Source organism: Chionomys nivalis, chromosome 1 (genome assembly GCF_950005125.1).
Source record: "Chionomys nivalis chromosome 1, mChiNiv1.1, whole genome shotgun sequence".
Classification (NCBI taxonomy): Eukaryota; Metazoa; Chordata; class Mammalia; order Rodentia; family Cricetidae; genus Chionomys; species Chionomys nivalis.
In genome coordinates, this window is record NC_080086.1 from 99,130,224 (window position 1) to 99,157,726 (window position 27,503).

The window sequence follows — 27,503 nt, forward strand, 5'->3', positions numbered from 1 at the left end:
AGTCTGGAAATTTAAGATGTTGTCAAATACAAAACACTAAGTTTTTTTGAGGATCTAGAAAAATTGAGCTCGGGTGATCAACAGGAGACAGTGTCGGAACTTGTCTGCAGGCACCTAGAGGTGCTCAGAGGAACTCCTCCTCCATCCATCCCAGAAGGGGAAGCTTGGCTTTCTTTTATATTCTTGAAATGAGATGAATGCGATAGGAAACTATAAGCCCTGTGTGCCTAATGCAGAAGCTGCCTGCCGCATGTGGGGAACGAGGGAATGAGCACAACACTGTTAGACAGCCAGGAAAGCAGGCAGGAAAGCTACTCAGAACCTGCACACTTTGTCACTAGTACTTTGTCATATTAGTAGATATAGTATTAGGTGTAATATGTATTTGTACTATATATGTAAATGGACAGACATATTTTTCTGCAGATATTTTTTAGACATGTTTATATGCACAGAAAATGTAGAATATATGGAAACATTGGTTTTGTGTATAGATATAATTTAAGTTTTACTATAATTATGGTACAGATGATTTTCTGTCCTGATTCCTAAAATTTAATGTTTTATGGAAGCACTGTAAAATTGCTCTCCTGGTTTCAGAGCTCTAGTTTTAATAACTGTATAGTATGATGACCACTAATGCATTCTAACCTAGTTACTGTTTTTCTTGTCCACTAGATTGCTTTTGAATTTTCCCTTTGGTAGTCTTATTCTAGTTAAAATCTTCAAGACTCTGTGTCTGTGTCTCCCCCTCCGTCTTCCAACCCATCTCAGTTGCTTTGGGAGGTTTTTGTTTGTTTTTTGGTTGATTGGTTTTGTTTTATTTTTTGACAAGATTTTACTACTTAGCCCGTGATGACTTCAAACTTAAAATACTTCTGCCTCCACCTAGAAAGAGCTGGGTTGCTGACATGCACCAGCTCACCCAGCAGCCCATGGGTCTTAATCTTTTTACTTGACAGTGAGTAAATGCTCAGAGCTGGAAATTCTAACTATAAATGGCTCCATGTCTTTGCCCTTTGGCCAAGAGTCAGTGTGATGTCTAGCTTTATCCTTTCCATTCTTAACCTTCTCTACTGTTGTCATTGTTTACACTGTCATTGTTTACAACTGAAGAGAAGAAATAGTATGTCACCATTTTTGTTTCCTCCACAGGAGGAAAGAAAACCCAAGCCAAAACAAATCAGTGGAAGTGCTGACCACTGGTTAACCTATGTTAAAATTTAACTTTTCTTCTATCCCCCAATACCTACTGAATGTGCCAAATATAATACCGGCTTTTATTCCTGACTTTTTTATTGCATTTTTAAAGCTATCTGTAGAAGCACGTGAAGAGATGACCAGGAAGGCCATTAAGACAGTCAGGCATTTCATAGAGAAACCAAGGAAAAGAAATTCAGAAGACGACCCCCAGGAAGGTCACGAATCTCAAGTCACCTATGCAGATGCCTTGGCTCACCTGGAAACATCACTTGCCCACCTGGAAACCCTCAACCACAGCTTCATCCTCAGTCTGAAGAACAGTGAGCAGGTATGAAATACAAACCTGGGGATGACTGGGGTGGTGCCATGTCTGTTCTGTTCACCTCAAAGCCGCATTTGTAGCTCTGTTAGCTCCTAGCTCCTGGAAGAGACATGTGAAATAATCATTTTATAAGCGGAAAGACCTTATTCCTGCCATGGTTTTAAAGGTTTCAGTCTGTGGGCCTCTTTGCTGAAAGGCCTGTGGTAGCTGTGATGGAGCAAAACCACTCCGGTCATCATTAAGAAGGGGGACAGAGACAAAAGACAGGAATCCCACTGTGCTCTTCAGCCCTACTACCCTCTTGCTGGATCATGTCTCCTAAACAGTCTCACCGCCTTATCCTTAAATAGAGTCCTCTGTGGGATGTGAAGATCCAGCCGGAACAGTGTGCTGTTAGGACTGTAGACATGAAAAGCGGTCCTGGAGTCTTTACTTTTATATTCTTATCACTTATATATCCTTGCGCCTGGAGGTGGGCCCATCCCAGTTAGCCTTTCACTTTGTCCACAAGGACTCTTCTGTCTTCCTTGAGAAGATTACATTTAAGAGTAGCCACTACAATATATCGTAATACAAATTGGTATTCTATAATACCATTGAAATTTTGCTAATGTTCAGATTTCATGTGAGGTTTTAAAAAATGAAGTATTGTTCAGGGTTATCTGTTGCAGAATATTATTTTAAGGTGTGTTGTTTTTGTTTATGCTGCATTTTTTAACTCTGTGAAGCTATGATTCTTTGCCTGTCTAAAACACCTGATGGTCTAATAAAGCGCTGAATGACCAATAGCAAGGCAGGAGAGAGGATAGGCAGGGATGGCAGGCAGAGAGAATAAAAAGAAGGAGAAATCTGGAAGAGAAGAAAGAGCAGATAGAACAAGAAGAGGAGGAATTCAGGGGCCAGACCCTGGACCAGCCATGGAGTAAGAGTGAAAGTAAGAGAAAGAAAAGGCTCAGAGGAAAAAGGCAGTCGGGATCATTTAAATGAAGAGAAAGAAAAGGCTCAGAGGAAAAAGGTAGTCAGGATCATTTAAATGAAGGCTGCAAGAAACAAGCCAAGCTAAGGCCAGGTGGTCATAAGTAATAATAAGCCTCCGTGTGTGTTTACTTGGGAATTGGGTGGTGAGCCCCCCAAAAGAGCAAACACAGCCAACAGTTATCAGGGAAACTACACAGACTGGAAAGCGGTGCTGTTGTCTAGTGGCCCTGTGCAATTATGTGTGACCACGGGCAACGTGCTGGAAACCACAGCTGGGGCTGCCTTCCTGAGTTATTTTTTGTAATGTTGGTTTTTACAGATACATTCAAAGAGAAACAATACAACATGGGATGGAAAATGACTTCTAAGTCCTAATCTCAGCTCCTTTCCTGAGTAGCCATGTGTCTTTAGGCATGCTGTTTAGTGCCTTGGATCTTTAGTTACTTATTGGATGAGGTGGAACTAATAAAATGTATTTGTAGGACTATTGTTGGAAATATTTAATTAAATACCATCTATATAACACCTGGGATTATATAGTTGTCCAAAACACCTGTAATGCTTCAGAGTTCGGTAAAAATATTGCAGTTCAGCTTCCCTACTGTCTGTGCCTGACACTGAGAATGGTCTGAATGTCATCCCTTGCTGGTGGCTGTGTCAGAGAAGCAGCAGGTAGCACTAGAATTCAGGAGTTTGGCCTACCAGGATGCAAAGTATTGATGGGTAGATCTTGGATAGGCAAGGCCCTGAGGGCTTTGGCTTCAGAATGTCTCTTGCTACTGCTGTGCCTTTACGTTTGCCACTGCCATTTTCCTCTGGTATCTGGCATGGTGTGACTGAGTTGGGGGTGAGGAAGGGAGATGCCCACTGTCTTTAATGAAGTGTGACTATCTCAAAGAAATATCCTGTTGCATGGGGCATTTTTACCAGTGGATTATTATGAAGATAATTTCCTCTTAAGCTGAACTGTTTAACTGAAATAATGGTTTTATATAGTGTTGGTTTAAATAGAATTTTGATGATTAAGAGTTTCTAATAAACATAGTAAGGGATTGTGATGGAGGTTAGTTTAGTGGGGTAATTAATATAGGTAGGGTATAGTGTTGCCCCCACCCTGATAAAGCAGGAGCTGAAGAAGATAGAAAATGGGAACAAGGAATTGTCATGCAGCTAGGACTTATGAGTTTCTCTTGAGAGCCATATACACTGTGATTTAGGTTAATGATTAGGGATAATCGAGTCCTAGGAGTTAGTTCAAGCTCTTCTGATATCGGGAAATGAGTTCATGGGTTTCAGTGTGCATCATAGCTAAAACAAGCTTTAAATAGTGGACTTCATGGAACTGGAAAACAAAGAATTGGATGGTTAGTTAAGATAATTGGACTGGCTGGGCAATAGAAGGGAGTCATCAGGAAGCAGTGGATAAGGAAGTGATTAGGAACTAATGAGAAGGGAGGCCTCAGGAAGTAGTGAAAGGAACTCTTCAGAAAAAAGAAGAAGGAAAAAAATCAAGGTAGAAGAACAAAACAGATAAAAAATGGAGTAGAACAAGCAACCAAAAGAATAATAAAATAGAAGAGAAGCTTTTATCCCTCAGAAAAGAAATCTGTGTATTTTTTTCATGCTAACTCAAAATCTGGTTTCCAGTCTCTCCAAACTGTGGAAGGCTGGAACTTGGTAGGATTCACAACACCCTCTGTTCACAAGACCATTCTGTCCCTTGGTGTGCTATTGATGATAGGAATATATTTTGTTTGTGGACCTTCAAAATATACTTTGTGTATGTAACACATTTAACTTATTAAAATTTCAGTGCTGATTGCTTTTCCCCCCAGGAAATACTACAGAAATACAGTTACCTCTACGATCTATCCCGCTCAGAAAAAGAGAAACTTCATGAGCAAGCTGTAGCTATGTGTTTAGATGGCCAGCCTCTAAGGATGATTCAGCAGCTGCTAGAAGTGGCCATTGGTCCTATCAACATCTCACCCAAGGATGTAGTGCATAGTGCAATCACAAAAATAATTTCTGCATTGAGGTAAGATATAAAATAAAAATTTAGAAGACCTCATGTCATATTTCACCAATAGTAATACCCACCCCATAATCATTATGAAGCTAAACCCTCCTCATGCATTTAGAAGTATATCATATTTTCAAATGTTTTACAAACCTGAGTGGTTACTTCTAGCATATTCAAACTCTTAATGGAGAACCATGAATATGTCCTCCCTGGTATTATATATATAACATGCCATGAAGTCAATTCCTGGTTGGACTCCTTCGCCGCTGCACATTATCGAGAGGCAAGAGAAAGACCAAGTGTCGTGTAAAGTGGGTAGCCAGATTGCCCCGTGGCTTCAGTGTGGCTACTCATCTCCTTCCTTTTCTAATTCCCCTTCTTGGAGACAGTGAGAAATGGTGTCCAAGCGGTTCTTTTGATGAACTCAAGTCACAACTGATCCAGGGAAGAAATTAGGCACTGGCTGTGTTTGGGCATCGTTTACCTGCCATGAATGGTGTAAGCTTGGCAGTGGAGAAGTTCTTGCTTCCTGTCCCCACACAGGCCCTTTAGTGCACAGCAAACAAGAAGACTGGGAAGGAGAAAAGTGAAGCTAAAGGGAATAATGAGGCGTCATGCGCTTTTTGTGAATAATGTAATTAGGCTAAGAGATTTAGTTGTATTTAATTTATTCTCCTTTTAAGCATTCTTTGTAATTCTGTATTGCTCTTGAGGAACTTTTTGATTAAATGCATGTCAGTTTTCTGAAGCTAAACTGAAATCAAATGAGCCTTTATCAGTTTAATTACCCCAGCCTCATCCAGTTTTCACATTAGTGCTCTGAGCTACCTAGTAATTTTATGCAGAGGAGACGGAATGCGGCAGCACTTCACTTTAGAAATAACAAATTCCACATTAATAACGCTTTGTTCTATTAGTCTGTTGTGATTTCTCTGCTGTTACTTAGAAGAACCACTCATTGCCAAATGATAACAGATATTTATTTGCCATGTTTTGTACCTTTTAGTTTATAATTATAGTTTCTTAACCAGATAAAGCTTATAAAATAAACATTTAGAAAAATGAGGGCCTTTATGGCGTTTCTACTCCTAGAGACTTGGTTCAGATCTCGTCTGTTTGATCAGATTGCTTCTAATGGCAGTGCACTGAAGACATTTGACAATGTGACTTTCAAACTTTCAGTGTTGGAAGGCTCAGGATCATGGAGAGATCAACTGTCAGGGCCAAGGACACTGTTGGGGGAGGCCCCTGCATGTACCTCAATTAAGTTTAGTGGGTGTAAGCACAAAATGACAAAGACCTGGAAGTAACTAAGTCCAGCAGGTGGTTTAAATCCAAAAGTATTCTGGAAATACATATAAAATTTCTTTTTCCTCCTTTGTACTTTGAGAATTTGTGAGAGTTCTAGTCAGTGTGTAAATACTGTTCCATTTCATTTTCTTTAACTTTCTTTTTATTTATTCTTTGTGTCTTTAACATTATGCCTCCCAATCCTACCCATCACCCCCAAAATAAAAGAAAATAAAATTTAAGAGAAAAAAAAAGAAAGAGAATCTCATCATAGAAACCCATCTGTAATCTGCTGGAACATGGGGTGGGAGTAGATATGTGGGGGAGGGGGTCAGTCCTGTGGACCCAGGGCTTGAAAATCTCCACAACATAGGCCAGCAATGGGATGTCCAAGAAGAGTCCTAGTTGAAGGCCCGGTGTTGATGGTGTAGCAGAAACCAGGGAAGTCAAATCAAACCAGTGATTTTTTGCAATGAATGCTTGCATGTAAAAATGTGTGGATAAAGGGATCTCTTGCATAAATACTGTTTTGTAAAAGCCCCAAGCTGGTGGATTTAAAATATTAATATATTTAATGTTTAAAATACTTTCATGTTCAGTTGCTTTTGAATGACAAAGCAGGGTAAATTGTTCTGGTAGAAATGTGCTCATGGATTAAATCTTGAGGGCCTTAAGGGAAGCCAACTTTTCCATCTTCAACACTTCCCTCCAGCACAGAGCGGTGAGGGAGCACCACACCACACCATAATCCACCTAGGTTTACCTGAGTGTGCCAATAGAAAGTGTAATTTTGAGGATTCGATTGATTGACGCCTTCTGACTCAATTATTCTCTTTCTTATCACAGTGGCAGTAATGCTGAACCCTTTGGGCCACGTGACCCCCTCCAGGTTCTGGAAGGTGTTGTTGGGGCAGTCCATACCAGTGTGGACAACGGGTAAGATCAGGACTGCTTGTCCATCTCCTCATGCTTTAGTTACTTTACTATTGCTGTGAAGAGACACCGTGATCACGGCAACTTATAAAAGTGAGCATTTTACAGCATACAGTTTCAGAAGGTTCATAGTCATCATGGCTAGGAGCATGGGAGCAAGCAGGTGAACAGGCAGGTTCTGGAGCAGTTGCTAGGAGTTTACATCTAATCTGCAAGTTAGAAGGCGAGAGTGAGCTAGACTGGGCATGGCTTGTGACATAGGTCATCAGGAAGGCCACACCTCCTAATCCTTCTCAAAACAGTTCCACCAACTGGGGACCAGTAATTCAAATATATGAGCCAATGGAGGGCATTTTCATTTGAACCACTACATTTTACTCCCTAGCTCCCATAGGCTTGTAGCCATATCATATTGCTAAAATGCGTTTAGTCCAACTTTAAAAGTATCCATTGCTTTCCACAGTTTGAACACATTTCAATGTCAAAATTCTCTTCTGAGACTCAAGGCAATCTGTTACCTACAACCTCCTGTAAATTCACAAAGCAGATTCCCTGCTTGCAACATGCAATGGCATAAGAATGTTCGTTAATTACCATTTCAAAATTGAGGAAAGGGCTCAGAGTGTGGAAATATTGGAATGTTAGGTCTCAGAAACCAAGGACAAATGGGTAACACATCAAAGCGGACCCTGGCTCTCCCAGTACCTGTGGCTGCTCCCAGCACCTGTGGCTGCTCCCAGCACTTCTCATTCTGCCGCTTTGGTCTCCATCCCCTCTCTCCTCTCATGGTCTGGTTTGGTCTACTGTCCATATACAGCTGAACTTTTTACCTCTTTCTCCCTTATATCTATAATAACTACCTTTTCCATATTTTAGGAGTAGTCATGTCCTCCTTTTATTTTATTTTTTCTTTTTTCCTTCATGGACCAAAGCAGTACCAAAACACAGCAGGGTAAGCTCCAAACTCCATGTCCCATGTCAAAGGGATTAGATGGCTCTTTAGATCTGGCTCTTTAGATCTTCCTTTCATTCCAGGATTGTTAACTGCAACACATTTGTCTCTCTTGGGCTGGATCCAATCCCTGTAAGTAGCTCTCACTGACAGATCTCTCATGGCTCTGACATCTACAATATCTTGAAGATGTTGAAAATCCAGGCTTCACCTTCACAGCCTCACAAAATGGCATCTCTGGGCCTCCATGTAGGGACTCCCCTGGCACATACCTGGTCTCAGTGGCCTTCCTTAACTGTGATAGAAGATTCTAGAACCCCTCTACTCCTATATCTTTCAGGACTTTAAAGGCAGAAGCAGGGCACTGATGCAGCCAGCTTGGGGTGGAGCCTGACCCCTCCTTGAATTACATTTGCATAAGTTTTGAGTTGTTGATATAAGTCTTGTTGAATAAGCTTGCCCTTGCTTGAGGAGAGGATTCCTTTAGGCATTTTGCTTTTACAGTGTGGGTGTTTGACCGGATAGAGTCTTGCCCTGAAGGTGCCTTTTATTCCACTAAACTTTCGGATTTTCATTATATTTCTTGTCCCTTTGAAAATAAGACTTGGTTCCAAAATTACATTTCCTGGTTCCCCTTTCCTTCTTGAGCTATATATTTGATATTTCTTTTGCCCTACTTATTCTCTTTCATTGTAGATCTACATAAGGGTGATCATGAATAGCTACATGATACATTCAATACTAAGCTGTCTCGAAATCTCTTCTGCAAATATTAGTCCAAAAACTTCAGTTTTAGTCTCAGGAAGATTATTAGGACAAGACCAAAAATCAGCCGCATTCTTGGTCAAAATATCACTGTTGCTTATATTGTTCCCCTCCAAAATGTCTTGAACTGGGTGTCACTACTTACATTGTTCTTTGCACTTCTGTCTTTCAAGTTCCTACTAGGGTGGTCCATTAAGCTCTATTTAAAGTACTCAATCACTTTTCTAGTTCAAAGTCCCAGTGTCTTGCATTTGGCTCCAAAACAACGGCATGATCAGGCCTATTAAAGTAATATTCCAGTCCCTGGTACCAATTTCTGTCTTAGTTACTCTTCTATTACTGTGAAGAGACACCATGACAAAATCAACTTATAAAAGAAAGCATGTACTAGGGGCTTGATTACAGTTTCAGAGGGTGAGTCCATGACCATTGTGGCAGGGAGTAGTGAAGGAGGCAGTGAGGCCTGGGACAAAAGCTGTAACTTTGAACTTATCTATAATCAGGAGGTAGAACATGAGTGAGGTGGTCCTCAGAGCCCACCCTCAGTGTCACACCTTCTCCAACAAAGCCACCCCTCCTAATGCTTCCCAAACAGCTCTACCAATTTGAGACCAAGTATTCAAACATGAGTCTGGGAGGAAATACTCATTCAAACCACAACAACCACTTAACAAGTGTGCAAGTCCTTGGAGATTCCAGTAGTCTTTGTTTAGTAGTGTAGATGGAGACTGCTCGTTCATTTCCTGACCAACTTGACACAAATAATCACACAGAAACTTTATTAGTTACAATACTGCTTAGACAATAGCTTAGGCTTCTTATTAACTAACTCTTACATTTTAAATTAATTCATTCCTATTATTTTATATTTTACCAGTAAGATTACTGGGCAACTGTCTCCTTCAACAGCTACATGGTGTCTCCCTGACTCATCCTTCTTTTCTCTTCTATTTCTGCTTGTAATTCCCACCTTGTTCTGTTCTGCTGTCATAAGCCCAAGAAGCTTTTTTATTCATTAGCCAATAAAAGCAACACTTATACAGAAGGACTTCCCACACCACAGTAGCTTTGTTCGAGCTGATACCCACATCTATCCTGCCTGGCCTCTCCTCAGCTAGCAGGTTTTCTATTGAAAATAATACAAAGAGGGGTTTGGGAAGCTTCCTCACTGAGTAATAAAATGCCTTTCTTTCTAATTATTATTTAAGTACACATATGTTTCATATAGTTTCAATAAAGATACATGGGCACTTATATATTCTACTCTATTGGCTTGTAACACTTCCCACTTATCTTTGTGAATTTAATTCTTAGGATGGTTAATCTAGCTACATATGTTATTGCTGCATTCAGGAATTGATATAAAAGTTCACAACTTGCCAGGGGCAATAGAACCAGGCTCTGCTTGACTCTAAAGTCCAGGATTAGTATGTAAATGCTGTGACAGTATGCCTTTATGAGCTTGATTTTGCCCCAGGCTTGATAGGATATAAGATAAGCTGTGTCAATGAATATGAGAAAGTATTATAAGCAGGACCCTCTGTTTTCTCTGCCCCTTACCTTGTACAGTTTTTTAAACCTCCTTTGCTTGTGGATTTTCAAGTAAAGATACATGAAAATAGCTGTAGTGATGCCCAATTGAGATCCCTTATTCTAAGGAGGTATGTGTTTATTCTCTACTGTGTGTCCTGCTCTACTAACTCATACAAAGTTATAGGTGGTATAGGAGTAACCTCTCAGCCCAGGGATCTAACAGTTTTTCAAAGAAGACAAGCTTACACATAACCCTGGTAACTACTGTAGACTGGGAAGTACCATGCTGGACACAGAATGGAGGTTAAGAGAGGGCAGAGTTGGAAATGCAGTGGGTAACAGGGGCCCAGTCTCTGAATGGAGTCTGTTGGGAGGAGAGGGTGATGGTATTCTAGCTGAGACACTGCCTGGACAGGGCAGATGCATCAGGCGGGAAAGCAGGTGCACTGAGGCACCTTCTTGGTATTGCACACACGGCTGCCTTTCTAGTGCCAGCACCCAGGGAGGGAACCCTTGTCAGCAGTCAGCTTCTCTCAAGTGGGGTTGGTTCTGGGTTCTGGGCTGTCAAGATGACGTGTAGACCAAAACTACATTTTGTTTCCCAGCTGTCCCGACCTGAATAATCACACAGAATCTTTATTAATTACAACACTACTTAGCCGATGACTCAGGCATATTTCTAGCTAGCTCTTAAGTCTTAAATTAACTTGTTTCTATTATTCTATGTATCACCACGAAGCTGTGGTCTACTGGTAAGGTTCCGACACCTTTCTCCTTCATCAGCTACATGATGTCTGCCTGACTCTGCCTTCTTTTTCCCCTATCTCTACTTGGATTTCCTGCCTTGCTATATTCTGCCCTGTCATAGATCAAAACAGTGTCTTTATTAACCAATGGTAATAAAAAATATTCACAGCATACAGAGGGGAATCCCACATCATCAAGGCTCTCTGTGCTACTGCATAAGTCCTCTGCAAGTAAATTCTAAAATCTTGTCTACCTGAGGTCATCTCGCAGTTAAAGACAATGCTTTTCCCCATGAACTTCTAGCTAGATACACTGAAGAATGTACCTGGGGACTTTGGAATACAGGCTATTTATTTTTTAAAGCTCCAAAAAGACTTTAGGGAGTAGAGAAGCAGAACAAGATCATCCTTTGCGTTCCAGAGACAGACTAACAAAAGATTTGGGGAAAAGCTTCAGTGGATTTGTTTGTCAAAAAAAAAAAAAAAAAAAAGCATGAGAAGAAAGATAATATAACTTCTATTTCTAGCAAGTATTCTTGAATTGCAGGTACTATTTGCTTGGTTTTCCATTCCCCAGCTATCTGTCCAAGTCCCTGCCCATGCATGTCATCAGTCAGCACACACATTTACATGTGTATGCTTTGTGATGTATCTAAACTATCTCAATGTTTTTTCCACAGAGAATGCAGAGAAGATTAAGAATTGGAGTTTGTGTGAAGTAACTACCAAGTGTTTGGTTGTGTGGCTGTTATTTTTCAGGTGTTCTGTTTTGTTTTCTTGAGATAGGTTTATATGTGTCTCAGGCTGGCCACAACCTCACTATTACCCAGGGATGACCTTTAACTTCTGTTCTTTTTGCCTGTACTTCCCAAGTGCTAGGATTATAGGTATGTTCCACCATGCCTGTGTGGCTATGTAACACAAGTGATAAAAATTCAGAGACAGATATTGGGGTTCAATACAAAGATCAGAAAAGCAAAGCAGCCAACCACTAGAGAGATTTTACCTCTGTCAAGGCTCAGACAAACAAAAGGGCAATCATGCCTCTACAAATCCTCAGATTGAGCCTGAGTTGAGACCTGTCTCCTCCTGTTTTATGTTCCTCTCTAGTGCTAGGATTAAAGGCATGTTTCACCACCACCCAACCTCTTTGGCTACCTAGTGTGGCTGCTGGTATTAAACGTGTGTGCCATGACTGCCTGGCTTGTATGGCTGAATAGTGAGGCTGTTTTGCATTCTGGTCTTCAGGCAAGCTTTATTTATTAAAATACAAATGAAATATCACTGTATGACTATCTTCAGTACATAGTCCATGCTATACCAGCATGAATTCTTGCTTATCCTAGAACAAGTGTCAGTTGCTTCCTAACTGCAACATGCCTGTTCTGGGCACCTCTCTCTCCTGTGCTGGTTTTAAATCCTATGAACACACAGCACTCAGGCAACAGTAACAGAACCTTAACCATCTCACCAGACATGGCTATCTATACTAGCATGACAAAATTTTTGACAGAATTAACTTAAAGGAGAAAGGGTTACTTTATCTCATGGTTTGAGAATGCAGTCTTAGCACAGAGGAGAACACACTATTGAGAGCTTGGAACTGAGGCGCCCAAATGTGAGCCTGCTTGCTCACATCTGGGCAGATCAAAAAGCAGAGATCAGGTAGGAAGCAGAACCAGATTATACATCAAGGCCAGTCCCTAGTCACCTTTTTCCACTGGGGCTCTGCCCCCTAAATGTTCTCCAACCTCCCAAACTGGTGCCACTACCTGGAGGCTAATGTTCAAAAGCGTGAGCCTGTGGGGAACAATGCACAACATTGTGCTCATTCCTCCTCTATATATCAGGGGTTAGTCTCCCAAGGGTTTTAAATCATGCTCTAGACTTTTGCTAACATCTGAAGGAATAGCACATATAGCAGATAGGAAAGAGTAATGAATCAGTTAGAGGTTCATGCCTCTTTCATTTACATTATGATAGTATCTGCTCTCCCCTATTTTGATACATATCTGTAAGGTCATCTTTTGAGATTATACTCTAAATTTCTAGTTTATGTGAAATATTAGGTTATTACATAGCTTACAGAATAAGTTTTTTTGGAAATATGCAACAGCTGGAATGATGAATGATTCAGTGTGTAAAAGTGCTTGACTCCAAGACTGACATATGTGTTCAATCCCTAGAACCCATGTGATGGAAGAGAGACAGCACTGACAAATGGTGCTCTGACTTCCACATGCATATCATGGCATGTAGGTACTACCTTCCCTATCCTATAAACAGACCCTCATAAGACCGATAAATATAATAAAAAATCCATCCAATGATGAAAATAATGTTCTAAAATAGTGTATTAAAACTAGAATTAACAAAATGCTGTTAACATCTAGTTTAAGAAAATACACTTCTCCTAATGACAGCTTCATTCTATGGCAAGACCTTGAGAAGATGTGGTCCAGTCACTCTGAATAACCATGTGGTGCATATTTTCCCCCCCCCTATAAATGAAGTCATGAAACTGGAGGGGTTAGAGGACCTGTTTGAGATCAGCCAGTGAGGATGTGCTATGCATCACCTGATCTCAAAGCCATCTCAGAGTATAGTTGGCTTCTCAGTTCTTTGTCCAGGGGTGAGGCCCCATTTAACCCCTCTCCCTCCCTATTGCATGTTAGCTTATGTATATATATTGTCATTGTCCAGGTCTTATTTGGGCAGCCACATTGTTACAGTATCCTGGTTATAGCTTCTCTGTTACTTCTGGGAGACCCAGTCTCACAACAGACTTCCTATTCCAATGTCTCTTCGAATCCTTCACTCCCTGCTTCTTGATGTTCCCTGAGCCTTAAGTACAGGAGTTATGTTGTAGGTGTATCCATTTGGGCTGCATATGTCAGTTATTCTCTGTATTCTGACCAGCTCTTGTTTTCTGTGAAGATCTCCATCTGCTGCAGAGGGAAGCCTCTTTGATGTAAAGTTGGGGCTACATTTATCTTTGTATGTAAAGAGAAGTGTTGGCAGAGGTTTCTGTCCCACCTGGTCCCGTAGCCATTCAGTCCCAAAGAAACACACAGAGGCCTACATTAATTATAATCTGGTTGGTCTATTAGCTTAGGCTTCTTATTAACTAACTCTTATATAAATTAACCCATAATTCTTATCTGTTTTAGCCATGTGGCTTGGTATGTTCTAGCAATGAGGCATTCTCATCTTGCTTCCCCTGCATCTGGGTAACAACTGAAAACTGAGCCTTTCTTCTTCTCAGAATTCTCCTATTCTGGTCACCCCACCTATACTTTCTACCTGATTACTGGCCAATTAGTGTTTTATTAAGCCAGCACAAGTGACAAAATTTACAGGATACAAGACTATTGTCCCATAGCAGAGAAGTATGTAGTTAGGAATTACACTGTGTAATAAGGTGTTGTTTGACTAGTTCATACATGTGTAAGTATATTTTGATGTGTGTTACACACATATAAAACTACCTTACCCCTTTGACCTGCCCTCCGCTCTACAAATCATTTCCCCAGAATCATGTCTTTTGTTTTGCGATTTGATAAGTTTAACCAGGACTATTTTTGTGATCATGGATTTGGAACTAAGCCCTTGGATCCTGGAAGTGTCATAAGTGGGTAAATAAAAGAAAATGTCTTCTCCTCAATAGTCAGTAGTTCATCAGGCAAGGTTAGGGCCCAATGAGCCTCTCCTTGATCCATGATTTATTGTTGTCAGACCCATTGTAAGCAGCCATAGTTACTGTGAGATCATGATATATGTTGGTTGAGTCATTCCTAGAAGATGGCACTTCAGCCCTTTTCCCTGTCTTTGACTCTTCCTTTCTTTCCTACCTCTCCTTGTTGATATACTGTGAGCCTTCAAGGGGATTGTATAAATATCTTAATTAGGGCCATGCACTACATTATCACTTATTCTCACTCAGCACCTTGAGTAGCCATGCTATTCAAAGTTATCTGAGGGGAGGAAACCTCAATAAAGAAAATGCCTTTGTAGATTGGGCTCTAGGCAGGCCTGTAGGACATTTTCTTAATTAATGATTTATGTGGAAGGGCCTAGCCCAAGTGGATGGTGCTATTCCTGGACTGGTGGACCTAGGTTCCATAAGAAAGCAGACTGAGCAAGCCATGGAGATCAAGCCAGTAAGCAACACCCCTCCATGGCCTCTGCATCAGCTCCTGCCTCCAGGTTCTTGACACTTTTAGTTCCTGTCCTAATTCCCTCCAGTGATTTACTATAATGTGGAAATGTAAGCCAAATAAACCCTTTCCTCCCTAAGTTGCTTTTGGGCATGGTGTTTCATCAAAGCAATAGTAACCCTAACTAAGCTGTTTTATGAAAGATTATTTCTTTTATATTCTAAAAATCTTGTCTTGATTCAATTGCTCTTCTGTTGACATACTTGCACAAATGTCTTTTCATGCTACAGAACCAATAGAGAAGAGTGGATGAGCACTCCACCCCACCTGGAGTGTCAGTCCTCAGATAAGCACTGAGCATGCTTGTGTTGCTGCTGCTCTTTCTTGTTAGTAGAGTAGTTAGTTGTTAAGTAGATGACCCCTTATCTATTGAGCCACAGCTGATCATGTGACTGTGTGTCTTTGTTTGTTGATTGTTTTTAAATAAGGTGCCAGATGGGCTCTTTACAGTGTGGTAGAAGTAATTGCCTGTTTGTTTGTTTGTTTGTTGTTGTTGTTGTTTTATAGTGAAACTATAGAGCTTTTCCTTTTAACTATTTAATAACTTTTACTAATCATTTTTATAATAAAGTAAATGTGTTTTGAAATGATTTTCTCCTTTTATTATTATTCTCATTAAACCTTCTTTCCTTCACCAGAGACTACAAAAACTAGAGTCATTTGCCTTCTTCTCCTTCTGGATCTCTACATTTCTGACATCATGCTTTTTATCTCTACTTATTTTTATCCCCCCATCTCACATATTTATCTTGACAAGTTTCCAACTCACAGAAAAATGTTAAGGATTGAAAATACTCACCTGTTTCCTTTTACCATTGTTTGGTCAAGCGTGCACATGCGTGTGTATGTGTGCGCATGTGTTTCTCTATAAGAATGGCTGTGAGTTTTAAAAACTATCTTTAGACTATCTGACCCATGGCTTTGTCATTGCTTTATAAAAGTCCTTTTCTTTCTGTGTGGTCATTGTGACGCCTGTGTTCAGCTGGATGTACAATGATGCTTGTTCAAGACATGGTGCCTTTAGAACAGTGTTTGAATTTTAGAAATGAGTTCCTATAATTTGATTATGTATTTGAAACATCAACTAAAAATTAGAATAAGTCTCTCTAAAATATCAGATGTTATTAACTGAACAATAAACTTAGGAATAAAAGAGTCCAACACAACTGTTTGGAAAGTGTTATGATGATCTTTCTGTATCTCATCAGTAACTGAAGTTTCTGCTGTAGTGTGAGGTAATATGTCTCAAATGACTCAGTTGCAAGAAACAGTAATTGACAAGGCAAGGAAGCAGTAGCTCAAGGCAATAAGGTAGACCCACTGCAGGCCATATGACCTTAGGGGATCATTTCCTTGTCTGCACTTTGCAGTGAGGCCAGTATACATGAAAAGGGTAGTTGTGATAGTCACTGCTCACAGTAAACCTCCATAAATAATCCTCCATATTTTTAGCATTCACCATAGTAAGATAGATTATTGTTTCTCTGACTTCCCTTTGGTCTCTATGGCTCCAGTTCTCTGACTTTGGAGCTTATCCTACTGACCTTGACACTTGGGTATTACGGTTAAAACACCAGCTTCAGGTTGTGCAAAACTAGTTGGACTTGTTGGCAGCAATGAACTTCATACAACTTTCTACCTGATTTTTACAGCAAACATATCTTTCATTTATTTATTGACATTCTGACACACTTGCATGATGTATCTTGGTCATGCCCACCCCTAATTTGCTTCTCCCTCCACCCCAATGTTCTCCTTCCCTCTTTGTGCACTTTTGCTGTGTGAGCCTTCCAGCACAGCATCTCAGCCCACTGGGCCTAGTTAGTGCTCTGGCTGCTGTATTGCCTGACCTCGCTGGTCTGCTTCAGGAAACCATAGCTACAGTGACTTCAGGTGTGCCACAGTCATGCAGTGCCTATAGGATAATTCACTCCTCCACACCCACTGGCTCTTCATTCTTCCTGCCCCCCTTTCCCTGATGTTCCCTGAGCCTTGTGGGGTTGATATCAATGTCCCATTTCTTCCAGATTGAAATCAGTTCCTCATGTGTATTGGCAAGCACTTTACTGACTGAACTATCTCCCACCCCCAGTTTTTCTCATTTCTAACAGGTACTGAGAAGAAAGGGTAGCTATTGGTAAAATTAGCAGATGTTTAAACATTTAGAAATGTTTAAGCCAATTCTTTACATTTTATAATTTCCTTTTTCTTTAATTCTATTTTTAATGTAAGTTGCCATAAGACAGCATTTGTCAGTATATGTATGTGTCTGATTGTCTGTGTATAATATTTGTACAGTGTGCTGTGGTAGATGCTGAGAGACATGTTCAATGGCAATACAGAACCTAAATTTTGGAGAGTTTTTTTTTGTTTTTAAATATATTATTTTGGTCTTGTTAGAGTAGGAATTGGCATAATGTTTGACCTGGTCTGCAGTTCAATTTAGGAGATTTATACAAAGAGCTTTGTAAGGATGCGATTGTACAAACACTGCATAATGCAGGTCCTTGGGAAAGGGAGTCTGCCATGGGTAACACTTAGCAGCTATCACTGACATCAGCAAGTGAATGAGTTCACTGACATGGCCCTTTCGGGGTTACAGGAAAACAGATCCTAGGTTGGGAGGAGAGGTGTGCAGAACATCCCCTTCACTGCATCCTTCTGGACCATGCAGCCTTATAGTAGCTAAGCATTCACATTCTGTTTCTAGATGATACTAAGTGATTACGTGCCCACATGCATAAATTGTGGTCAAAGTGAGAAGTGATGGAGAAACACAGGCAGTGGGGTCAAACCACTATACATGACAGGTCTGGGGACGTCTTACCACCTCCCCGAAGCTACATCTGTCCTGGCAAATGTAATTGCTGATGTCTTGTTTACACAGCTGTTGCCAACTAGTAATCAAGTATATAAAATTACTAGCCTGGGACCTGACACTGTTAGTACAAGCAATTAGACAAGCTTTCCAACTTGTTAAATTTTCAAAGAAATAAACTAAGAGCATAGTAGTTAGTGATTACGTCTTGTCAGCTTTATGAAGCTCAGTTTTCAGTTTAATAGGCTACTGTTTAAGAATTCCATTTATTTTACATAGTTTTTAGATCTTCCAGTATGGTTTGCTGTAAGTCACTTAAAACATATTTTTTTTTCTCATTAGAAAACAAAGTTAGTGGTGGCATTTGATTATAGGAGGGACACAAAAGCCTCAGGAGTTTCTCTTCCCATCTTGTCTTGTTCTGCAGGGAGGAGCTGGTGTCTGCTGAGGACCTGCTGCAATGGCTGCGGCCTTTCTGTGCTGACGACACCTGCCCTGTGAGGCCTCGAATCCAGGCGCTCCAGATCTTGGGGCAGTCTTTCCATTTGAGTGAGGAGGACAGCAAGCTCCTGGTGTTCTTCCGAACAGAAGCCATTCTCAGAGCCGCATGGCCTCAGAGACAGGTAAGCCGCATCTACGTTCACATCCTTCCTCAGTCAGCTTCAGTTGCTAATAGTAACCATTTTGGTAGTGCAGACTTCCATTAGGTTCAGTGTGCTGGCTGCAGACTGGTACCAACTGCTTAGTGATAGATTCTGGGTAATAAAGTCTATTCTGATTTTCATACATGGCGAACATGACTGTGCTTATTAAACACATGTCCATCATGTCCACATGCCCATCTTCAGAACTGTTGATGATGTTGGTTAAATGGACTTTGACTTTTTCCAGGAGAAATGCCTGGAAAGGCAGGTGGCTTTCCTGTGACCTTTTGACATGACCCTCCTTCTCCTGTACCACTGTGGGCTAGGAAGACAAATGTCTTCGTTCCTCAGACCTTTGGAGGCTCCCACAGGCCTCCACTCTGGAACTTCTCTGATCACTGCAAACTTTACTGAACTTTGAATTCTCAAAAGTTAAAACTCCTTTAGTTATCTTTTCTTTCTCCATCCTTCCTTTCTCTTTCTTCCTTTTTAAAGTTTGTCTCCCTGTATCATAGAAACTCTGGAAGATACAGGTCCTAGCTAGCTTTATCTTCAACTGGACACAACCTAAAATCATCTGAGGGAGCTCAGTTAAGGGATTGACAAGGAGGCCAGAGCCCACTGTGGGCAGCACTGTCCCTAGGTAGACAGATCTGTGCTCCATAAGAGGGTGAGCTGGAAAGCATGTTAGTAATCTGGTCTTCCGTGATCTCTGCTTGAAGCTCCTGCCTTGGCTTCCCTTGATGGACAACGACTGAAAAAACTCTTCGCCTCTCCAGGGGGCTCTTCCTCAGATTCTCATTCACTGTTTCTACTTTGTTGCTGTGGCTATAGCCTGTTTGCTGTCATGCTTGAGGTCCGTGGACTTCATTTCAGGAGTGTTTGCGCTGTGAAGGAGCAAATGTTCAGGCCCTCTGGAAGTCTCAGAGTGACAAGTGAAAGTTATCCTGTGTCTCATTTACATTTTTATTTTCTCCCTGTATCTACTTTCCTCTCAGATAAGAGCAGCTTCCCTGCTTCTGGAGGTAATGGTCAGGTTCCTTCAATATTTGGTAGTGGAAATGAGCACACCCCATGCTGGTGTTGCTTGACTGCTGTCCTGGGTATTCTCTGGGGAACAGTGTGGTGACTGCCTCTCCTCTGTGTCTGTCTGGCCTTTTCAGAGCACAAGGGAACTGGATGAGGAATTTTCCCTTCTAGCTGAAGCGCTTCTTGGTCCTTGGAAAAGGAAGCAGTGGTTTCAGAATGGAAACATGATCTGCGTCTGGACTGTTGTGTTAACTGTGTCTATGGTTTAAATCATCTCTTCAGTTGCCAGTTTTCAGAGACCGTGTTATCTTTCTCTAGAAGTCTGGGGAGATTGGGCACTTGTGGGCAGTGCATGTCTCCTTCAGCCTTCTTCCACCAGGTCTGTCACCCTGGGGAGGACTGTTCCACGGAGACCTTCAGCTAAAGTAGACAACGGTCCACTCACCTACTCAGTCATTCTGTTCTTGCCATCCCTGCATCCCAGGTACCTGGAGAACAGTGTTTCCTGTTTCGCCTTGGCCTCTTTCTCCTCTTGCTGATAGACCCACTCTGCAGACTGGACATGAGGATAGATAATGATATCGCAGTGTTCCGTTACAAGAACAAAATGTGGGCCACGTTCGCCATGCTGGTAATCCTCTTAGGCAGACTTTGCATACATCAAAGAGGGGCTTAATATTTAATTATCCTCAAAGTGCCCAAAGTAGTGGCCCCACAAACCATTGTGTTGCTGGGAAACCACCAGTGCCTGCAAGATCCAACATGGCTGTGACGCCTGCCCTCACTGCTTCACAGAGAGATAGCAATTTCTAGTTTTCTAATGGTTAGTTAATGGAATTAAAAATTCAGAGACCCTCAGTTTTCAGCATTTTGAGATGCTTTAATTTCCTTTCCAGAAACGCAGTTCTGGTATGAGTGGGAAGGAGGAGGGGAGGGCGTATTATATTAATCCCTTGGTACAGTTTATCAGAGGTTTTCAGCTTTTGTAATTTTCTAGTTAACTGGTGCATGAAAAATGTGGGTCAAAATACTGATGTTTCCTTTGAAAGCTTCCATACCTCAGCACCTCAGGTTTTCCCATACTTTTATATAAAGGGGGACATGGGAGTTAAGTTTTGCCTTTTTACTTTTCAGTACATCTGGATTTGGTGGTGTAAGATACTGCTGGAAAGATTTAGTTTAAGATAATACTCATGTTATGAAGTCACATGACTGCCTGGTCTGAAAAAGTGAGTCCATGCTAACACTCCCTTGAGTGCCCAGCTGACCTTCAATTGGGCAAATATTAGTAAAGCACAAACTTCTCAGGTAGACCTAAAGAAATTCAGTATGCAAAACCATATGGAGTTTGCTGAAAATAATTTACTATTGCAATAAATGCCTTCAAAGCTAAGAGTCCACATTTGATCCGATTAACCTAGTACAGGTGCGGAGCTGTGCGCGTTGTGCACAGAGATAATGTATCTCCAACAACCGTGATGTCCTGCTGTCCTGGAGCTATGAGAGGCTTTCACTACCGTCCTGCTCAATAGCTGTTTTGTAGGAAAATATTTGGGTGTCCAAAACTGAGAAGTTGCTGGAGTTTTGCTTGTCTCAGGTGTGACTTTTGTGAAGTGACTCCGCAGTTCAGTACAATCTGTTTCCTTGCTGTCTTCATTCTTGTCATTTGCTACTATCTGAAAACTTCCTCCCCAACTCTCTGCCTGTTTGCTATATCATATCTTTCTTCTTCCATTAGAATATAAATTTTTTGAAGGTAGGGATCTGAAAGATACTCTGTAAATATTTGTTGAATAAATGAATATTAAGTCTTTAAGAACCTGACCAAGGTCATGCTTCAAATGGCAAGACAGAGCTCCAGCTTTCAGAGTGCTGTTCTTGCCTTTACCGCCTACTCGTTATCTAGAGGCAAATGATTTGCCTGGGGTGATGGGAAGATGTCCTTTAAGAGTGACCTGCTGCATCTGGGTTGATGTGATTTAGTTTGCCACACTGTCCTCATGATGACTTCTGACTAGCTTGCTGCTTTCAAATGGCAGCAGGCATCATTTTCTAGACATGAGCAGGAGAGCTAACATTCCCAAAGAGAATTTTGATCTCTTTTCCCCACGATGATTAAAGTCAAGAGAGCAGCCATGTTAACTGTTTGTAGATCTATAGAATCTCCCAGTGTGACCCCTTTGGTTCTCTTCCTCTAGAGATCCTCCCTCTCAGTGCTGTGGGAGTTATTTGGGGCAGAGCAGGAGACTGTGAGTTTGATCTGTGTGTGCGTTAGAACTGTCATAGGGAGTGGTTAGCATCCTCCCTAATTTAGGTGATATTGTGTGACTGGCTTGTGAGGGCTGAGGCTGGAACTTCACCTCGGTTCTCTGTAGTCCCAGAGGCTGTGTTCTTGGCTCTGTGCTGCAAATCTCCATTTGCTGGGGACATGCACATACTCAGCACCAGCACTTAGTCATCATTCATGTACTCAGCACCCAGTCCAGTTGCACGACATGCAGTGTGTTCCAGAAGCCTTTTCTCCTCCCATGTATTGGGTTTTGTTAGACATGAGAAATCAGGAGTTTGAAGGATAACAGAAAGCATTTCTTTGTCATTTCACAAAGTCTCCCAACAGTGCTGTATGTGTTAGCTACTGTTCAAATGAAATGTTGGGAAACTCTGTGCCTGCTAACTAATGATTGTTGTGATAAAGCACTATGGACATATTTATCAGACGTTCTTCAGGCTAGTAGTATATCCTATGAACTGTAAGTGCTCTGGGTGTGGAAATAAGTAAGATACTTGCTTCTGGAGCCCATGAGTTTTCACATACAGAGACCTCAATTCAAACCCCAGTTTCACTACCCACTTGCTGTGAGCTGGAGAAACTTAGTAATTCTCTCATCTATAAGTGGGAATAGCATAATCATTGTGAAGATGAAATGGCATAAAAATTGTAAAGTTCTCACTTCAGACAAGGTAATGGTCCTTGTTGGGTGGGGACTTCTTACTGCCAGCAGTCAGTAAAGTGTCCAGATACCACGATAAGTGTCGACATGTAACACAAGCCTCAAGGATCACATGTAGCAGATGTCAGGGCAGTGAGTCCACTTCTCTGATTAGTTCATCAGAACCGGACAGTCGTGAAAATAGCGAGACACCACTGGCTTCAGGTGACGTGGGGTGGGCAGGCTTTCAGGAGCCACATGTGTCCTGATCAGGGAATGTGGGAACATGATGGCGTGCTGGCGTATGAGCAGACTGCTGTTTTGGGAAATGAGCTGACCATGAGGAGGAGGACTGAGGCAGTGTTCTGGTTGCTGAACTTTGCTCTTGCAGTGGAGATGGACATGGGTGGAGAAGAGAGCCTGATACCATGCTCACATGTGGGCAGAGGAGGAGGCAGTTACTGTTGCTCCTAATTTGGCCTGTGAGTAGAAGGGACGTGGGCTACTTAACTTGCTGGACAGTGCAGGAGGAGAATCTAGACCCTGAGTTCAGGCAAGTTATCAGTATGCTTTAATCTAGCCGTCAGTTTGCTCTATTTCTAAACAGTATTTTCTGTAGCATGCTGGAGCAGCAGTGACGCAGGGAGGCTCAGTTGGTCTCCACAAAGACAATGTCTTTGTAGGCTTAATGTGCCCTAGTAATGGTAACTTCCCAGGAATAGACTTGAATTTACCAAATGTCCCCAGATGTGATTCCCGGCTTCCCTTCTCTCTTCTCGGGCTCAGGTCAGGTCAGTTTTCTGTATAGTGGATAACCGTATCCAGTGACTTTTAAAATGTCATTACGGTGTGTTCGTTGTCCCTAGTGAGAGTTTCATTAGGACACTGTACACATCAATGTGAGGATCGATCTTACCCTCCCATTGCCTCTTGTCCTTCTCCCCATTCTCACTGGCCCCATTCCTCTTCTCCAGCAGTCTTCTGTCTGCCTGCATGTCTTGTGTAAATTTGAAATTCTGGGTCTACATATGAGAAACAAGGCACAGTGTTTGCCTTTCTGGGCCTGGCGTATTCTGCTTAACCTATAGATCTCTATTTTATTCGTTTTCCCATAGGTGATATTCTTCTTTATGGCTTCATAAACCTCCATTGTGTGTGCATCACATTGACATTACCCACTCGTCTCGATTGGCATGTAAGCTAATCCCATCCCTTGATCACTGTGCGATGCAGATCCCTCTGTTGGGCGCTGATATAGAATATCTCAGCTCTTTACCTAGGAGAGGTGTAGCTGGATCATAAGGTAGCCATGTGTCTAGTTTTATAAAGATCTCTATGCTGACTTCCTTGGTGTCTGGCCTATTTGCATTCCTACCACTAGTGCCTAATGGTTTATTTTGCCCTGCATCCTTACTAGCATTTATTTTCATTATTTGAGCCATTTTGACCAGGGTGGAATAGAATCTCAGTATGGCCTTTATTTGTTTTTCCCTGGTGAGTAAAGATGTTGAACATTTTCTATATATCTATTGGTAATTTGCATTTTCTCTTTTGAGAACTGTCTATTTAATTCATTTTTTCTAGTTTGTGGTTGGATTTAGCGAGTTTAAGTTTCTTGGTTGCAGATTTAGTCTAGATGTCAGATGAGCAGCTAGCCAAGACTCCCTCCTGTTATACTGTTCACTCTGCTATTTCCTTTCTGTGCAGAAGCTTTCTAATTGCATGATTTCAGTAATCTCCTCATACTGGCCATGCTGTACAAAGATACTTGTCTTCTGTGCTCATGTGGGCTGCAGAGAACTAAAGGGAAAGAAAAAATAAGAGTGTTTGACTGTTGGGCATTGAGGAGAAAGCAGAGCAGCTGAGGTTTGTGCTTTTTTTTTGAAGTGATGTCAGACTTACAAAAAGGTGTGTAAATTGTACATAAATTTCTGTGTATTTTTCAGTTCAATTCTTCAAATAGTAATGGCTCAGTCATAGCCACACGAGTTTAGTACCGCTTCCTGACTGATACCCAGCTCCTCTGCTGTCAGTAACCTCTCTAGTCCCTTTTCTGAACCACATCCACCCAGATCACACACTGCGCTTGTCCTATCTCCTTAAATCTGTAACAACGTTTTAGTCTGGTTTATGTGTTTGGTCTTTTATGATCTTGTTACTTGTAAAAAGCAGTGGGAAATTATTTTGTAAAATGTCATTTAATTTGACATTGTCGTATGTTCAGGTTTTGTGTTTTTAGTAGGAGACCACAGAAGTGATGTGTCTTGGTGCGTTATATCAGAACTTGTTTCATGACTAATAGTATCAACTTGGAGTACTATGAAGGAGTACTTTTTTATGATTATTAGGTAGTTTATTAGATACATTGAGGTTATTATTATTATTATTATGTTCTCTCATCATTCTTTTGTGTACTTATTTTAGCATGAATTGATGATTACTGCCTGAGAATAATATTACTGTGACTGGATTTTCTTCCATCACTTGTCCACCTAAATATATTTTTTTACTTGCTTATTTATTTCAGTGTGGTCATAAGTGTTTTTGTTTTGTTTCATGGCTCTAATCCATCAAAATTATTTGTTTTTGCTTAAATCTTCCAGAGCTGGGCTTTGGGATTTCTCTTCAGGTCTTCTTCTTTTCTAGCATGCCCATCATTTCTGGAGCACTTACTCTCTGATATTCTTCCTGAACTGATAAATCCACAGAAGCCCCAACTTGTTTCCATGCTTTTGAGTGCCTCGCTTGCACTGGACGTCAGTGCACACAACATGTTTCAGCATATAGTTCTCAGGCACAGGTGTTCTTACTGTCCCACTCCTCCCATGGGGAAGGAGGTTAAGGCTGGTTAAGAAAGCTGTGTATCTCAATACTGAAATGTGTCACTTACATCAGTGGGGGAGACTCTAGTCAACACTTGGTGATGGGATGGGGTTTTTACAATCTTCTCAACATTCCATTTCCACAGAAACTGGCGAGGCCCTGTGCACACAGGAGGCCACACCCCCCTTGGACCATCACAGGTCTGGTTTTGCCTAGAGCTCAGCCCTGTTAACCTTTTGTGCTTCTGTTTTTCTACTGTGCCTACAATTTTTTTGTTTGTATTTGAAACTCTTTGTGTGAGTGTCACAGAATGACATCATCATATTTGTGAACAGAATCACATAATGATTTTGCCTCTTTACATTAATCATCCTGTTATTTGTGAGGAGTCACAGGAGCAGAGCTCAGTATCACTGTTACCGAAGGTACAAAGGTTTGTAGCAGTTCTACCCATAGAGTACTTGGATGTTCTGTGGTAGCTCTTGTGTATTTATGCCTGCAGCAACAGTGAGCTGCTATCGGTGCCTGGAGGAAGATAAATAATCAGGTGCACTGCCCAGCTAAAGGTGTCTGGGTTCATGTCCAGAAGTACAAGAAAGTTTAAGGTAAAAAATGGCTTCGGCTGAGAACAGTATGTTAGTCCTTCTCCTTCAAGGACAATGAGTCTGTCTGATAAGCAGCTGCAGCCACTTGACAAACTGACTTACAGGAAAGGACGAAAGTCCCCTAATTCGACGTGGAAGAAAGCAGCAATACTTAGAAACCAAAACAGTACTCTCATGTTTGAGTCACATCTGTGTTTTGCCCTTTTCAGTTTTATAATATTTAGTTAGTGTCAGTAGCAAATAGTCACTAAATATGCAGGTGCTTGTGAAATATTACCAGTTTTCTCAGATACTTCTGGGACCAGGACGGAGGGAATGGTACGCCGAGCATGTGCTGGTCAATTCCATCGGGGGAACAGCGTAGTGGGTTAAATACTTGTCCCCTAAGCATGAGGGCCAGAGTTCAGATCTTCAGAACTTGTGGAAATGCCAGGTGGGTGTGTAGCTGGCCTGTAATTCTAGCACTGGAAAGGAAGGCTGAGACGGGGGTTGGACTAGCTCATCCGTGACCTCTGTGTTAAGTTACAGGCTGCATCAGTAACTTAGAGTGTACTCAAGGGAGCTTTTGTTTGGACTATTACACATCCTGGAAGCTGGAGGTCGTCATTACTGCCTAGATCCCCATCCTGATTGAGCCAGGAGCCTTGATTTCAGGTATTTTAGAGAGAGAAATTCTCAAAATGCTCATACTAACCATCTGTCCCCACACTTCTGGAAGCATGTATAATACCCACATAATTAAACTTTTATGGGCTCAGGAAAATCCTTCCTTCATTTTTGCTTTGATAACTTGTCAATTTTATGAAATGGTGATTTTTTTCAGCTTAAAATTACTTAGTTTTTCTGACTCTTCAACTAATATTCCTAAATATATTCTGAAAATATATTGGAACAAAGCTGTCTGCTAGAAAGTTATCGTTATTTTAATTGTACCGTTTGTACACACACATATATATATACAAACACACAAAGTGTACATTGATCATATGATGTTCAATTTTCTGTGCTGACTACTCGACTTGATCATAACTAACAATTTTTAACTGAAAATCTGAAGCATAGTCATCATAACTGGAAGTAAGTAGTTTGCTGATGGCATCTTAGCACTGTTCTCAACCAGGATAGGACAAACAGAGCCTCTGCGTTTCTGAAAACCTAAGCTGCCCTTATTTTCTTATGGTTTTCTAATTTCTGGATACCCAAGGAAAAGGACTGGACTCACTAAAGGGCGTATGTAACTGGACTGACAAGAGCTAAAAGAGCTTGTGTTGACATATGTGAGCAAGGTGTAAGTCCCTGTCATGTGGGCTCATGAGTCTAAATACAGAGACATAGCTTTTCAGACTTGTGTGTCGTCTTTGCCTCAATGTCAGAGTAAATGTTGCTCTTCCCAAGTTCATTAGCACTTAGATCTGGAAAGCCGTGTCTAAGAACCTGCATTTTATGTTCTTTACTAAAGAGTTTGACGGCAGCAAGATAGTCCTGGCTGTGCTGAGGAGGCAGCTCAGCAGTTAAAAAACTTGCTATCCATGCAAGAGAACCTCATCAACCTGCAGTTCCAGCCGTGTAAGATGAAAATGGTATCCCCAAAGCAAACTCGCCAGACTTAGCCCTATGAGCAAGCTCTGGGTTTGTCTCAGGGACTCTACCATGAAGAATAAGGCAGAAAAGTGATAGAGAAAGATTCTCTGC

At 41.3% G+C, this 27,503-nt stretch overlaps 1 protein-coding gene across 2 annotated transcripts in view; it reads left to right on the top strand.

The window, feature by feature from the left end:
- Nbas (NBAS subunit of NRZ tethering complex) overlaps positions 1 to 27,503 on the top strand; it is a 319,717-nt gene that overhangs the window by 265,918 nt on the left and 26,296 nt on the right. For both annotated transcript variants that reach the window (XM_057768127.1, XM_057768135.1), the window contains exons 45-48: positions 1,313 to 1,531; positions 4,339 to 4,541; positions 6,663 to 6,752; positions 18,208 to 18,403. In XM_057768127.1, the coding sequence (XP_057624110.1) occupies positions 1,313 to 1,531; positions 4,339 to 4,541; positions 6,663 to 6,752; positions 18,208 to 18,403 (708 nt within the window). The remainder of the gene's footprint in view (positions 1 to 1,312; positions 1,532 to 4,338; positions 4,542 to 6,662; positions 6,753 to 18,207; positions 18,404 to 27,503) is intronic.